Here is a 14,890-nt window from a genome sequence, read left to right as displayed (position 1 = left end):
TTGCTCTCCTCCCTTCCAGATGATGAGGTGACAGTGGGCAAATTCTATGCCACGTTCCTCATCCAGGAGCATTTCAGGAAGTTCATGAAGCGCCAGGAGGAGTATTACGGGTACCGTCCCAAGAAGAACCCCGTAGAGATCCAGGTTAGTGGTGCTGAGAGACCTGGGTGCCTGGTGCACCCCAAAGCACCCCTCATTGGGAAGAGGAGAGGGGACCAAGCGGAGAGGGGCTGATGGGGGTGGTCCTGAGCAGGACCTCTGCGGTCAGAGAAACCTGCACAGGAGCCTCGGAGGATGCTGTCAGGGTGGGACTGGGGAGGAGGCATCTTTGTGCCCGGTCAGAGCAGCAGGGATGTGCCCAGCCTTTCCTGACCTCCTTACAGGGAGGAAATCACTTTGTGGTGGAAACAAAACAAGGCCCGAGAGTGCCGGGTGAGGGAATGAGCCAGGCCCCTGCTCAGATACCTGTGGGTGGGGGACAAAGGCCCGTCTCCCCCTTGGGCACCACCGGCCCAACCCATTAACGGGCTGCCCTTAGCAAACCCCTTTGTGGGGCAGCGTCAGCCCAAAGCTGTTTCACCAAGCACAGGGCCAGCGGCAGGGGGACCACGGCCTTTGCCCTGTTGTAAGGCCTGGAGACCTCCTGAGCGTGCCTCATCACTGTTCCTTCTCCAAAGCCCCACGTGAGAGGGGTTTTGGGGCCAGGCCACCTCCAGCCATGCCTTCTTCTCCCCACCAGGCCGGGCTGAGGAGCATTGAAGAAGAAGCAGCTCCGGAAATCCATCGAGCCATCTCTGGGGACCTGATGGCTGAGGAGGAGCTGGAAAGAGCGATGGTGGAGGCTGCCATGGAGGAAGGGATATACAGGGTGAGCACAGCGCATGGGGCACCCCACCATTTGGTGGGGGCTCAGCGTGGCAACCAGCAGGCCTCGGAGATGAGCCTGACCATAGCAGGCAGTTTGGGCCACCACGATTATATCAGTGCTTCTGTCTTCTCCCTGAGCATCGGGACATCCTGGCCGAGTCGCCCTGAGCAGCATGTTCATGGTCTGAATTTTTGGGTAGACCTGTGTGGTGCTAGGAGTTGGACTCGATGATCCTTGTGGGTCCCTTCCATCTCGGGATATTCTATGATTCTATGTTACTCGCCTCAGTTTCCCCCTCTATTTTTATAGACCCTGCTCATGTGCCTGGCAGGGATGCGATGAACGCAGGTTTGGAGGGCCCCATCCACACCTTCTGCCAGGCTAAGGCAGGACAGCTGGGTGCCACCACCACCACAGTGGGGTCAGATCCACTTCTCGCTCCCTGGTGTTCCCACTGGCCCCCAAACACGTTTCCTCCCATGGGAATGGTCCCAAAGCCTCCCAGAGCTCCGGGCCTCCTCTGACGCCCTCCCCGTTGGTTGCAGAGGACAGGCGGCTTGTTTGGCCAGGTCGACAGCTTCCTGGAGCCGAGCAGCCCCCTGCAGCCCCAGGTGGCCAGCCAGAGACCCCTGCAGTTCGCAGAGGTGGGCAGCGAAGACCTCGATTCCCCTGTCTTCCTCGACGAATTCCCCCAGGAAGGCAACACCAACACCAACAACAGCAACTGGCCAGAAGGGTAAGGGCTGGTGAGCCTCGTGTGGGCATGGCAAAGCTGGGGGAAGAGCCGGGGGCCGTGCCCTGCAGCTCCCAGGGAGGCTGTGCTGGTGGCAGGCTGCGTGTTGGTCGTGCCCAGGGGCTCCTCATGGGGCCAGGAAAGATCTGGAGAAGGGGCAGGGTTGCAGCAGCGAGCTCCCTGCGCACTGCGGGGAGGAATCAGGGGCTGGATGCCAATGCAGAAGCAGTCCCATAGATGCAGGAGCTCTGTGCAGAAACTTGGCCCTTGAGGTGCGAGGTAGGGGTATCTACTACATAGTGATGTCCAGAGGTGTTCCCAGGACACACAAGGTAGCTCTAGGGCTGATGTGCAGCCCCATGCATCAGTGTGCACGTCTCCCCGAGCTTGTCCTTCTCGTCATTCCTTCAACTTGGCGCTGTTAGCATCACTGTCTCTGAGTGCCAAGGCCCAGGTAGAGGCCACCAGTGCCCAACATGGGTACAAGAGAAAAGTGTTACCAGTGTAAGAGAATATACTTCTCCTTCTTGGGGTCTCCCCCCTGCTCATCCATCCCAGCTGTGTCCCCCAGGGTGGAGAAGGTGGGGAGGGCTGCATCCGTGGGTGGAGCTGGGTGCAGAGTGGAGGTCCCTGCTCAGCTGCCCCGTCTGCCTGCCCCTGCCAGGCTGCAGTACGAGGACGAGGTGCTGAGGAAGACGGCGCCAGCAGCACCCAGGCCTCCAGCACAGGGTGAGTGTCAGCATCTTTCCTGTCCTGGGGTCCTGAGCCTGCTCGGGGTGGTGGTAGCAGGCAGGAGGAGGAGCTGGGACTTCCAGCAGTCCAAAACCCCTCCACATGGTTCCCCTGGTTTCGATAAGCCTTTCCCACCGGGTCCCCTCTGGGTGGCTGTCGTGGCCTTGCCCTTGTGCCCACCCGATGTCCCCTCCTGTCCTTCTAGGCCGTGACCTCCCCTTCCCTTCGGAGAGGCTGCAGCGGAGGCCGAGCGGGAGGCGAGGAGCCACCTCTGGGCATCACCCAGCGTCAGGGCAGCACCTTCTGCCCCAGGAGGTAACGGGGACGATGCGGGCCGGAGGCAGCGAAGCAGGGAACATGGGCTGAAGCTCCTTCCCCTCCTGGGCAAGGCCACCACAGCTCCCTGGCTCCCTGCACGCTCCTGGAGCCGGAGCAGAATAAAACGGGGTCAGGATCGCTTCCCCGGTCCTCTGCTGCCCCGTGGCTGGCCGCAGTGCCCCCTCACCTGGTAATTTGGCTCCTGCCTCAGTACCCAGGCAGGTGGGTAAGGGCTGGTACCCCGCTGTTCGCCCACACTGCCCTGCTGGTCCCTTTGCTGGTGGCGCCCTGGACGCGGGAGCTCCAGAAAGATGGGATTGCGTGTACAGGCTGGACACGGTCCCTGCAGCCCTCACATTTACACGGGAGAGGTTTTCCGTGGGCGCTGCCCGAGGCTGAGCTGCGGCTCTCTGCTCCTTTCACCCAGCTGTCCAGAGGGGGTGGCGCTGCGACGGGAGCAGCCCCCAGCTCAGAACACCAGCGGGGTGAAAGCGGCGACCCAAGCACTTCTTCCACCCCGGCCATCACCTTCCTCATCCAGGAGGTAAGGCAGGGGCTGGCGGGGGGAAAAGCAGAGCTGCCGGGGAGGGAAGGGGGCTGGCGGGGGCTGCTCGTGGCACGGTGGGGGACTGGAGCAGGACAAAGGCAACGAGCGTGAGCCCCTCTGCTACGGACTGGGCTGTGACCCCGTCCTCTGCTGCAGGCTCTGATCTCCGGGGGCCTTGAGGCTCTGGCCCGGGACCCATCCTTCGTGGCAGTGACCAGGGACGAGATGGCAGCCAGCAGCCAGCTGGAGACGGATGAAGTGGAGAAGGCAGCTGTGGAGCTGCTGAAGGGAAGAGAAGCACCGCAGGATGCCGGCTCTGTCCCCTGGGACACCTCGGCTGCGTCACCAGCCGGCTCCCCGGGGCTCAGCACAGCTGCCTCCCAAAAATCCAGCCCTGCTGCTCACCCGTGAGCTGCCTGCCACTGTGGCCCCAAGGGCTTAGCCCCTTTCAGGACCCCATGGGGGCTACCGGAGCAATGACATACGTCTCCCCACCTTTTTGGGGCTGTGGCTCCGGGATGCTGGTGACGGGACCGGATAATGCTGTGCCAGAAGGGTCTGGCAAGAGCTGGACAGATCATTAAAATGTCCCTGCTGTGTGACTCCGTGGCTTCCCCGTCCCCTCCTTCCTCTGCCAGTCCTGCTGCACAGCTCAGGGCTGCTGACCCAGCCCAGCCTGGGGAGGGGACTGCAAATTAAGGCCCAATTAAGCAGAACTGCAGCGATTTGCAGCCCCCAGCCCCAGTGCTGAAGGAGATCCGACCCCGCAGGTCCGTGCAGCAGCCCCAGGTCTAACTGAGAGCAGAGCTGGCCCCCGCAGGGGAATTTCCATCCCTCTGGGTATCTCCAAACACCACGCTGAGGCTCGGGCACTGCACGCCCACCCCACGGCTCAGCTTGGGCTCATCCAGCCCCTGGACATCATCCTGGCCCCGCGGGGGACAGGTCAGAGGTGCCACAGCCAGGGGCTGGGATCCCAGTGCCTGCTGCCTGCTGGTGCCAGCTCTGCCCAGAGCTGCCCGCTCAGTCCTCTGCTGCCTGGGCAGTGCTGGGGCCGTGCAGCAGCTGGTTTTATTTCTCTCCAGGAAGGGGTCTGCCCCGGGGCTCGGGTTTACAGACTTCAAGTGCCCCAGGAGGAATTTGGGTGCCAGGCACTGGGGCAGCCCCGTGTCCCTCGGGCATCTCTTTGCAGAGTTCTTGCTTCAGAGGGCCTCCAGCCCCTCCAAAGTGGGCAATTCAGGGCTCTTCCTTGCCTAATATATATTAAAATGCAGCAAACCGATAGGTCCCAGGAGAGGTATTGAATCAATAGTGCTTGTCTGCTCTCCAGCAGGGCATTTTGTTAACTTAATAAAAGGGAAATGGCTGTTGCTGATCTCCATCTGCAGCCCGAGCTCTGGGGAGCCCTTCTGGCACAGGGGACGTGGTGGAGCAGCCCCCTTCCCCCAGGGGATGCAGGCAGGCAGTGGGATCGGGTAGGGGCAGCCCTGGGAATCCCCTGCTCCTGCCCTAGGGCAGGGCTCACAGCCCCTTACGTGATCCTAAACACCTCTGCACACTCCCCAAGTGTGTTTTGGGAGCGGGTTGCTGATGAACGTGGTGTTTTTGTTGGGGGGGCTGTCAAGGATGCGCCTCAAGGTGGGCAGTGGTGGTTTGTGGGTCCTCTGGGGGGTGCAGGGCTGCGTGTGCCCCTTTCTGAGGGTGGAGGGGTGGGGGCGTGCTCATTGGAGCCCCCAAACGTGAAGGGTGACGCGGTGAGGGGGTCCTACTGCAGCAACGGGGCAATGCCTCCGCACCCTCTCCTGGGGTCTGGGGCTGCAGGGGGCTGATCTGCCCCAAAGTGGTGTTTTGGGGGGGGTTCTCCCTCAGGATGGAGCACGGGGCGGGCTCTGTGAGGCAGCGCGTGGAGTCACCAGCCCTCCAGCCCCGGGGGGCTCTGGTGGGGGCACCCAGCTCCCTGCTGCCCTGCTCAGTGGGGTGACACCACGGCTGGGGTGGCACCTGGCCCCGCATGGCCCCGGCACCCCCTTGGTACGGCCTGGTGCAGCCCTGTATGGCCCAGTACGCCCAGTGCAGCCCTGTATGGCCCAGTACAGCCCTGTATGGCCCAGTACAACCAGTGCAGCCCTGTGTGGTGCAGTGCAGCCCTGCACAGCCTGGTACACCCAGTGCAGTCCTGTATGGCCCAGTACACCTGGTGCAGCCCCACACGGTCCGGTGCAGCCCTATATGGCTTTGTACACCCAGCGCAGCCCTGCACAACCTGGTGCAGCCCTATATGGCCTGGTACACCCGCTGCAGCCCTGTATGACCCGGTGCAGCCCTGCACAGCCCGGTGCACCCAATGCAGACCTATACAGCCCGGTTACACCCATTACACCCACTGCAGCCCTGTATGGCCCAGTTACACCCGGTGCAGCCCCATACGTCCCGGTTACACCCAGTATTCCCAGTGCACCCACTGCAGCCCTGTATGGCCCAGTTACACCCGGTGCACCCACTGCAGCCCTGTATGGCCCAGTTACACCCGGTGCAGCCCCATACGTCCCGGTTACACCCAGTACTCCCAGTGCACCCACTGCAGCCCAGTATGGCCCGGTTACACCCGGTGAAGCCCCATACGTCCCAGTTACACCCAGTACTCCCAGTGCACCCACTGCAGCCCAGTATGGCCCGGTTACACCCAGTACACGCAGGACCGGGGCCGCCGGCCCGGCAGAGGGCAGCAGGGACGGACGGGGGGGGGGGGCGGGGGCGCTGGGGTGGGTGCGCGTGTAAGCGGTGGGGGGGGGGGGGGGGGCTGCGCGTGTCCGACCGTGCGCGTGTGCGCGCCTGGCCGGGGGCGTGCCCCCGAAGCCCCGCCCCTCGTGACCACGCCCCAGACACGCCCCTCGAGGCCCCGCCCCCTCCGAACCACGCCCTCCCCGCAGCCCCCGCCCCTCCCGGCCCCGCTCGCTGCGGAGCCCCCCCCCCCCCCACCCCCCCCCCCCCACCGGCGGCACCGACCCCGGCGGCAGCGCCCGGACCGCCCCCGGCACCTGGGGCCGCCCGGCCCCGCCGCCCCCTTCCTCCTCCTCCTCCTCCTCCTCCTCCTCCTCCTCTTCTTCCTCCTCCTCCCCCCGCAGCCGCGGATGCTCTCGGGCAGCGGCGGCCGCGGTGCCCGGGCGGGGGGGGCATGGCGGCCCCGGACAGCTGCGTTAAGGTGGCCGTGAGGTGAGCGCCGGCCGGGGGGGGCGGGGGTCCCGGGACGGGGGGGGGGTACGGGGAAGGTGCATCCCCGGGGGGGGGCTCGGTGCAACCCCGGGGGGGGCTCGGTGCAACGCCCAGGGCGGCTCCGTGCACCCCCGTGGGGGGCTCGGTGCATCCCCGGGGGGGCTCGGTGCATCCCTGGGGGGGACTCGGTGCACCCCCAAGGGGAGCTCGGTGCACCCCCAAGGGGAGCTCGGTGCACCCCCAAGGGGGGCTCGGTACCCACCTCGGGCTTCCCCCCCCCCCCCCCCCCAGTCTATTCCCCCTCTCCAGGGCAGCACGGGGGTCCCCCGAGCGGTGCGGTGCCGTGCCAGCCCCTCCCAGCCCCCCCACTCATCATTTTTGGGGCTGCCCCCCCCCCATCAGCTCCATCACTGCTCCGCTGCCCGGCCCCGCAGTGCAGGGGGACCCCCAGACCCCCCCCCCCCCCCCCCGGCTCCTGGCAGGTTTGGGGTCGGGTTGTTTGACCCCCGGTGCTGTGTGTGTGTGGGGGGGGGGACACACGGGGGGGTCCCTGCGATGTGCTGGGGGGGGGCGATGCAGCATCTCCGTGTCCTTTGTGCTGTCTCCGGGCTGGGAACAATGCCCCTCACGGGTCCTGCACCTCCATAAAGGAGCTGCCAGCGGCACCTAATTCATGCCTGGCTGGGGGGGGGGGCTCGGGGGGGGCCCGGGGCTGGGTTGCAGCCGGCGGAGCAGATCCCCAACCTCTCCTGCGGATCCGCAGGGGGACGGATGGAGCTCGGAGCCGAGCGGGGGGCTCTTTGTTAGCGCCGTACCCGGCTGGGTGTATTCCGAGCGCAGCCGCTGGGGTCCTGAGACCCGCGGCGTTTTCTTCGCTTCTCTCTCTCTCCCTGCCAGGAAAGGAGGAATGAGCCCCCACGTCCACCCCCCCACCCCCCCCCCGGCAGAAGGGGGTTAAGACCCCGCTGGAAGCCCACGGGTGAGGCAGGCAGGGCTGGTGCCCCCTTGTCCCAACCGGAGCTGCCACCCGGCGTGGGGCAGGGACGGGGCGCTCGGCTTCCTCCCGCTCGCCCCGTGGCTGCCCCGGGTCAGCCCGCGGCTTCCGCACTGTCACGGGTCAGGCCCCGGGTGCGCTGAGCTCCCCTGCAGGCTGCCGGAGCGGGGCGAGGGAAGGATCAGGCCCTCCCCGTCTGGCTGCTCCTGCCTCGGATCCCACCGCGGGGCTGCGGGAAGGGCGAGGGGGTAACCCAGCGGGTGCCGCGGCCCCATGCCCGTAACGGCTCGAGGTGGATGGGGGTGCGGGTGGCAGTCTGCAGGGGGGGTGCGTTAGTGCTCGAAGGAAGATGCAGAGGCAGTGCCCTGGGCAGAGCACAAAAGATGCTGGGCGCAGCGTCAGTGGTGGAGGGGGAAATGGTGGGTGTGTGGCTGCGCGTGCCGCCGCCTGCGTGCGGGTGCACCAAGGCACCTGGTGGTGCTGCCCGCTTGGCGAGCTGTTGGTGGGGGTTTTCTGCCTTGTTCCACCCGCCAGGCTGAGAATTGGGGTCTGGCAGGCTGGGGGAGCAGCGGGGAGGTGACAGCAGCCCTCCTGTGTGGGTGCTCCCGCGGTGCCCGTGCAGGGCAGGTCAGGGGTGGCCATGCCAGGGCACTGACCCGGGAGCCGAGCGATGCCGGCGGCTGCGGGTGGAGATTTCCTGCTGGCTGCACTCTTCCCGTCCTCCATCCTGCGTTTCTCTTGGGATGGAGCCTTGGAACAAAGGCCCGACTCAGGGCCGGTCCCTTTTCCCCAGGAGATGAGCGGGTGCTGTCAGGGATGGCGGCTGCGGAGCTGGTTTTGGGCAGGGCTGTTCCCAACCGAACCCTTCAGCCCCTGCCTGTGCTGCTGTCGGGTGCGCGGGGAGGGGATCAGGAGCAGGAGGTGATCGAAATACTCATCCTTCCCTCCACGGCGTCGTGGTGGGGCTGGGGCATCCGTGGCGAGGATCGGGGTGGGGAGGGAAGGCGCCCATCCCTCTCCCCCACCCCCAGCTCGGGGAAGGGTGCCGGTGTCCCCCCGGGTGCCACCGGTGGGCAGCGGGTGGCGGGGGCGATGCCGTGGGTCTGTGAATGGGCAGGACAAAGGAGGGTGGGAGCGAGGAGGCTGCGAGACAAAGCAGGCAGGTCGCAGCGCTGGGGGGGGGGAGATGCGTGGCTCCTGGGCACGGGAGGGCCGAGCCTCTCTCCCTGCTGCATTTGTGCCCAAGCACAAACACGGGTCCCCTCCCGCCCTGCGGGGTTTCTTTGTGTGACACCTTGCGGGGGAGCAGCCGGGCTGCGGGGTCCTCCTGGACCCCCACCCTCTGTGCAAAGCAGGTCCCAGCTCCCCCCCCCCGGCTGTCTCGGGACAGGGCAGCTTTGGGAAGGATCGCAGAGGAGGTCGAACGCCTTTGGGGTGCGGCAGGATGGGAACAAAAGCCCCAATTTTGTCCCTTTGTGATACCGTGCCAGCTATGCCCTTATTTTGGGTCTCTGCGTCCCTGCTGTTGGTGGGAGCGAGGGGGGACGTGGGGGGGCTTGGGAGGAAGGTGCTGGGAGCTGCCGGGCGGTGGGCACGGTCCCACTGATGTCGAGAGGTGCCGCAGCCACCAGGACCCATCTCTGGGGCCTCGCGGAGCCCCCAAGATTGGGAGGACCAAGAAGGGGGGGCCCTGGTTCTTCTGCTTGCCCTGCCCTGGCAGGAGGAGGCAGGGGAGATGCTGCAGTGTGTCACCATCGGCCTTAATGTATAAAAGAAATTTTCTCCCTTCCCCTCTGAGAGCCTCGGCGGCCCTGTTGGCACTGGGGCCGCGTGGAGCTGGGTGCCGAGGGGGGGGGGTTATTTAGGGCACGGGGGTGGTTTTTTTTGGGCTTCCTGTGCGCCACGAGCGAAATGGCTGATGCCTGCTGCAGCGCCGCCGCCAGCAGCGAGAAACGCAGGCCTGGGGGTGCTCCCGGCCCCGCGGCCAGCGTCTACCTGGGGCAGGGACCCACCCTGCGCTCCTGGGGGGCTGGCTGGCTCCTGCCCCACAGCCAGGGTCTGCCTTCCCCGGTGCCGAGCCCGCCGGGTCGCTTCGTGGACCCGTCGGAGCTCGCCGGCTCTGGCGGACGGCGCCGGGGAAGGAAGCGAGGGGCTGAGCCGGGTGCCGTGCGCCGCAGCACCGCGTTCAGCTGCCGCCAGCCACCGCGGTGCTGAGCGGGGCGACCTCAAAACCTCGGGTGCTCGCTCAGCAACCCCGGGGAGGCAACAACCCCCCCGTTCCTTCTGCAGGTGACCTTCAGCGTGGTTGCTGCACAGCAGCTCGCTGCAGCTCCCCGCAGAGCGTCTGGCCGGGCTCGGGGCCCCCCCCTGTGTGTGGCACCGGGGCTCATGGTGGGCTCCGGCAGCCACGGCGAGCCGGGGGTGCTGCGGGGGGAGCAGGGCTCAGGGGCTGCTGGTGGGTGCTGGCGCCCGGCCCCGCTGCACGTGTGGTTTTGCTGTGTCAGGGAGGGCCGGTGGTGCGCGGCAACCCGGAGGCTGTGTGACTCCTTGGCTGGGGGGGGGTCTGAGAAGCCGGGCTGGCTGCAGAAATGCTCCCCAAGAGCCCTTTCCAGCCACCCAGACGTGGTGTTCATCAGGGGGGAAAGCAGCACCCCCCCGTGCCGGAGCTGCCTGCGGCACCCCAGCACGCCCGGCCGGCTGCCGAGACTCAGGAAGCAGAGCTTGTGAAATTGGGGAAGGAAGTTGAGTCGGATTTCAAGTTTATTTAAACTCCGCAACCTCCAGTCCTCCGCTGCTCTCACAAACGCTCCCGCCGAGATGCTCCGTGCCCCTGCGCCGGCAGCCCAGGCGCTGGCTGGGTGCTGCCCTGGGAACTGCTCCCACCCCGTGCCCGGGAGGCAGGGCGGGATGCTCGGCATCACGCAGCCGTCGCGGCGTGCCCGGGGGGGGGGGCTCGGCTTGGTGCGACCACGGGGGGCAAAGCATCCTGCCGCCGTGCCTGGGGCTCCGCCGCTCGCTGGGGTGGTTTCCGCTCGCACGAAGCCTGCGGGACCGGGGACGGGTGCCGAGGAGGTGGCGTGGTTGCGCCCCTTTTGAACCAAAAGGGCAGGGGCCGTGGGGGCTGGCTCCTCCCGGGGCTGGTTTGGGGTCCAGGTGGGGAGGTGGCATCGGCCTGAGCTGTGTCACGGCGGTGGCACCCGAGGGCGGTGGCACCGCGATGGGTGGCACAGCCTGGTCCCCAGTGCTCGCTGCCCTCGTGGTGCCGCCGTGGCTCCGAGCCCTTTGGTACGGTCCCGGGGTTTTTTTTGGTTGAAGGTGTCGCTTCAATGGTCCGTAAGGTCCCTTCCATCCCACGCCGCTCTGGGACGCCATGGGGCTGGCTGGTGTTAGGCTGGTTCTGCTCATGGGGCTTTATGGGGGGGGGGGGCAGTTTGGGCAGGGGGCGGGTGAGACAAACCCACCCCGCTGCCTGGGGATGTGCCTGGCTCCCAGGGTGACGGCGGGACAGCCCTCCCCGGTGTCATGGCACTGCCCAGCACCGGGACATCCCTTTTCCCCATCCCTTTTGGGGTGTTTCTCTCATCTGCAGGGACTGGGAGCCTCCTTAGCGAGTGGGATCCAAGCTCCGAAACCCGTGTTGGGGCCGGGGGGGGCAGCATTTTGGGAAGCTGCTGCAGCCGCAGGGACCTTGAGCCATCTTCCCCCATCGTCTGCCTCCGTGCAGGGCATCCCCGTCCCGCTGCCGTGCGCGTTTCCATCCCCGCCCCGAGCGGGGTTCAGGTGGGGGGGGGGCCCATGCTTGGGGGCAGCGCCGGGGCCAGGTGTGTGGGCGAGAGGGGGGTTTTTCCGTGCCTGGCCTCAATCAGGCGTGCGCCCACTGGGTTTTACAGCGGAAATGTTCGAGAGGGGCTGGAAACGGCGGCGGCGCGAGGGGAGCGGGGCTGCGCACGGCGGCTCAGCGCGGGGACGTCGCAGCCCGCGGCTCCCAGGGGCTTTTGGTGCCTGCGCCCTACGGGATTTAAATGCTTGATGCCACGAGGCGCCAGGAACCGGGGGCTCTCGGTGCCTTTCCTGCACCTGGAGCGAAACTGGGGGGGGGGGGGGGACAGGAGGTGAGGCTCTGACTGAGAGCGGTTTGCGGGAGGTGAAGCTCCAAACAAAGCTGTCAGGAACACGGCCCCGGCCCCGGGGAGGGAAGGCGATACCCCCACCGAGCCCGTGCTAATCGAGGGGCCTGCCCCGGCCCCCCCCCGGTGTTGTGCTGTTCCTGCTGCGGGGGCTTGCCCTGGTGGTCCCAGGAGGATTTTTTTCCTGCTGGAGGCTGTCAAAACAGTCCCCAGCTGCTGGGTTAAACAGCCGGCGGGCTCGGGGCGTGCTGGATCGCGTGGAGAGCTGAGCTTGGCCCCGTAACTTGTGTAACCCCCCCCCGGGGGCGTTCCTGCCTGGCTGCACTTCGTGCCCAGGGCTCGGTGGGTGCCGGGGGGGGTTGCTCGGTGCTCCGTCCCCCTCCCCAAGCTCAGGGTTTGTTTTCATGGTGCCACCAGCACCCTGGGTACAGCCCGGAGACCGGTGCCGACGTGTCCTGGGGCAGCGCTGTGCCAGCCCAGCCCTCCTGGGGGGGGGCGAAAGGTTTCATCGGTGTCCTCCTGCCCCCACCAACGGGGCCTTGCCGCAGTCGGGACCCCACGCCCATGGGGTGATGGGCGGTGTTGTGCCCATCACCCTGTGCTCGGGGCTATTTAGGGTGGGCTCTGGGTCTGCAACCCCTTCCCCTCCTAGCGGAGCCCCTGGGTGACCGAGGCATGTGCCACCTGCATGGGCGCAGCCAGCTTTTTGCTTGTGCTGGAGGGGAATGGGGCAGAGAAAATCCCCCAGGGGCACGAGGGCGGCCGTCCTCCCTCTGAGCAAGGACGCTCCCAGCCCGAGTTAGCAGTAGGGCATCCCCCGGGCTGTGGGGCTGCAGCCTCTGCTCATCCATATTTCATGCTGGACCTTCCCAGGAGGGATACAGGGGCGTAAGGAGCCTGTTGCCATCCCCAGCGTGGGCCCGGCTTTGCTCCTGGTGGTTTCGGTGGCTTCGCAGCGCACCCGTGCCGTTCCCGTGTGCTTGGAGCGGACGGGGCCGCGCGGTGCCCTGCGCCTTGGTCGCTTCACGTGCGCTCCTTGCGCTGCCCACCCCAGGGTTTTGGGGCCCTGCACCCCTTCGTGTGTGACTGCCCTGGGTCTGCCATCCACAAACATCCTCGTGGCATCTCTCAGCCCTTCCCCCAGGCAGGTCCAGCGTGGAGCCTTTGGGAACCCCGGCTGCTTTGGGGATGGAGGAGGAGGAGCCCAGAGGCATTGCAAACTCGGTGCTCCCACTGCCCTCCAGGCGATGCGCTGGGAAAAACGCGATCCCCTGCTCCCCCTGAGCCCTGCCGAGCCCTGCCTGCAGCCTTGGGCTGGGGTCTCCTGGGTGCCGGGTCCCCGTGCAGGCTGCGCGTCCCCTGGCCCTTGGTGGGTCTCGGTGTGGAGCAGATGGCGCGGCTCGGGGCCGGTGTGCTCCTGCCAGAGCTAATGAGCAACACATGGCGGCTGCCAAGGCCCGATTTAAAGGTTTCCCTAAGCCTGGGAAAGCCTGGAGCAGGAGGATTAGGAGGCCCGGAGGGCTCTGGGGTTGAAAGCAGCGGGGTTTGCCCCGCGGGGACCTGGCAGGGAGCATTGCTGTGCCCTCGGTGCTCAGCCGGCACGGAGGCAGGCTGAGCCCAGCGCTCGCCCGTGTTGTGCTGGCTCCTGCTAGGAAATGCCCTGCTATATCTCTTAATCTAAGTGTTTTCCGACCAGACCTGGCAGTCCCAGGGGAGCCTTATTCAATTTTCTCTGATTGCGGAGCTGCTTCCCTGCCGCGGTAATTAAATGCTCAACTTTGTCTTGATTTGGGTCCGGAGCAACCTGTGTGCCGCCAGCCGGCTCTGGGCACGTGAGAGCCCTCTGGGGCCCCGTGCTGGGCTGGGGGCTCGTCCTCTGGGGATGGCGGCAGGTCCCCGGGGGGAGCCTTGGGCAGCCCGAGGCTTTCTGTGCTGGCCTGGGGATGTGGGAAAACTGGGGGGGGGGTTGCTCTGATCTACTTGGGGGGCTGCTGGTGGGCACGGGCAGGCCGGACCTTGTGCCAGCACCGTTAGGTGTGCGGTGCATGGGGGCTCCCTGACCCCTACGGTGTTTTTGGGGAAGGGCACAGCAGGATATTAGGGACGCTCTCTGCTCTCCTCCTGGCTGCCCTATGCTGCTGGGGGGGGATCACGGGGCAGCAGCAAAGCATGGAGGGCACCCTTGGGGTTGACGTGAGCAAAGTTTTTGGGGAGGGGGGGGAGCAGAGGGTCTCCCGTGCAAGTCTGGGCTGCGCAGTGGATGCTCCTGTGGGTCTGATGCTGGGGAGGCCGGAGAGAGCCTGGGAGCGGGGACGGGAGCGATGTGGGCGCCGTGGGGAGCGGGGATGGGAGCCTGGGGACCGCAGGCACTGTGGGGAGCGGGGCCAGGCGCTGCCCGGGCTCGCCCGGCGCTGTCTGTGCAGGTACATCGGAGGCTGCTCGGCTGGCCCCGGGGCTGCCAGCTCCACCCTGCGCCAGCCCTCGCCGCCAGGGCTGCCTGCCAGATCCGCCTCGGAGAGGTGGGAGCTCCCCGCTGCACCGGGGCAATGCCCGGCAGCCTGCGGTCGTGTGGCTCTAACAGGCAGCGAGAGGCAGGGGCAGACAGAGCGATGGCCCCTGGGTGCCCAGCAGGCGCTGGGGGGGGCTGCCTGCACCCCCCAGTCTGAAGCAGCTGCCCTGGGCTGGGAAGTGGTGGCGAGTGGACGTGTGCTTGGCCTTGCTGGGGAGTGCCAAGGGCTGGGACAGCCCTGGTTGGAAGTGGGTGATGCTGCGGGATGGCTCTGGGGGAGGTCGGATCCCTTCCCGTTGCACCGAAGCCCACCCCGCTGGCTGCAAGGCTGGAGGTGTTGGGGGGGGGGGCTCCCCGCAGGGTCAGCTCCTGCCCCGGGGCCGGAGGGAGTCCCGAGAGCTGCCCGTGGGAGCCGGCAGCCTCGTGCTGCCTGCCCAACGCTTGGCTCCCAGCCTGGCACCGAACAACCCGAGCTTTGTGCGTGCCGCGGGGCGCTCCGCGGCGCTCCCTGCCCCTCGGGGTGCGGGACCTGCTCCCCGCTTCTCCGCTTCCTCCCCAGATGCTCGGTCGCCCTGGCAGCCGAGCCATGGAGACGGGCACTTTCACAGCCTGCCAGCCCGGCAGGAAAGGGGAGGAGAGAGCTCAGAGAGGCTCCCCTCCGCGCCGCCGCTGAGCCTTTGTGTCCCCTTGTGTCCCCTGCGCGGATGCGGGCTTTCCCTGGCATCGCGCCGCTCGTGCTGCGGGGTGTGCGTGCCGATGCCGGAGCAGGCAGGCTCCTGCCGTGCCGCCTGTCATCCCCTCGGCGAGTGCTGCTGGTTTGGGAAGGAGCTGGTTCGGGAATCTCCCCCC

General features: G+C 66.9%; 2 protein-coding genes across 3 annotated transcripts in view; both read left to right on the top strand.

Moving 5' to 3' along the window:
* CACNA1S (calcium voltage-gated channel subunit alpha1 S) overlaps positions 1–3,800 on the top strand; it is a 35,839-nt gene extending 32,039 nt beyond the window's left edge. The window contains exons 38-44 of the mRNA XM_080569059.1: positions 20–144; positions 740–868; positions 1,414–1,604; positions 2,266–2,330; positions 2,539–2,648; positions 3,079–3,195; positions 3,355–3,800. Coding sequence (XP_080425185.1) covers positions 20–144; positions 740–868; positions 1,414–1,604; positions 2,266–2,330; positions 2,539–2,648; positions 3,079–3,195; positions 3,355–3,609 — 992 coding nt within the window. The 3' untranslated portion in view covers positions 3,610–3,800. The remainder of the gene's footprint in view (positions 1–19; positions 145–739; positions 869–1,413; positions 1,605–2,265; positions 2,331–2,538; positions 2,649–3,078; positions 3,196–3,354) is intronic.
* A 2,413-nt stretch (positions 3,801–6,213) lies between these two features.
* KIF21B (kinesin family member 21B) overlaps positions 6,214–14,890 on the top strand; it is a 33,726-nt gene continuing 25,049 nt past the window's right edge. For both annotated transcript variants that reach the window (XM_080569061.1, XM_080569060.1), the window contains exon 1: positions 6,214–6,411. In XM_080569061.1, the coding sequence (XP_080425187.1) occupies positions 6,374–6,411 (38 nt within the window). In that variant the 5' untranslated portion in view covers positions 6,214–6,373. The remainder of the gene's footprint in view (positions 6,412–14,890) is intronic.

Source organism: Anser brachyrhynchus (assembly GCF_964034855.1).
Source record: "Anser brachyrhynchus genome assembly, chromosome: 27".
Taxonomy (NCBI): domain Eukaryota; kingdom Metazoa; phylum Chordata; class Aves; order Anseriformes; family Anatidae; genus Anser; species Anser brachyrhynchus.
The sequence above is the reverse complement of the archived record's forward strand: the minus strand, read 5'-3'. Positions and strand labels throughout refer to the sequence as shown.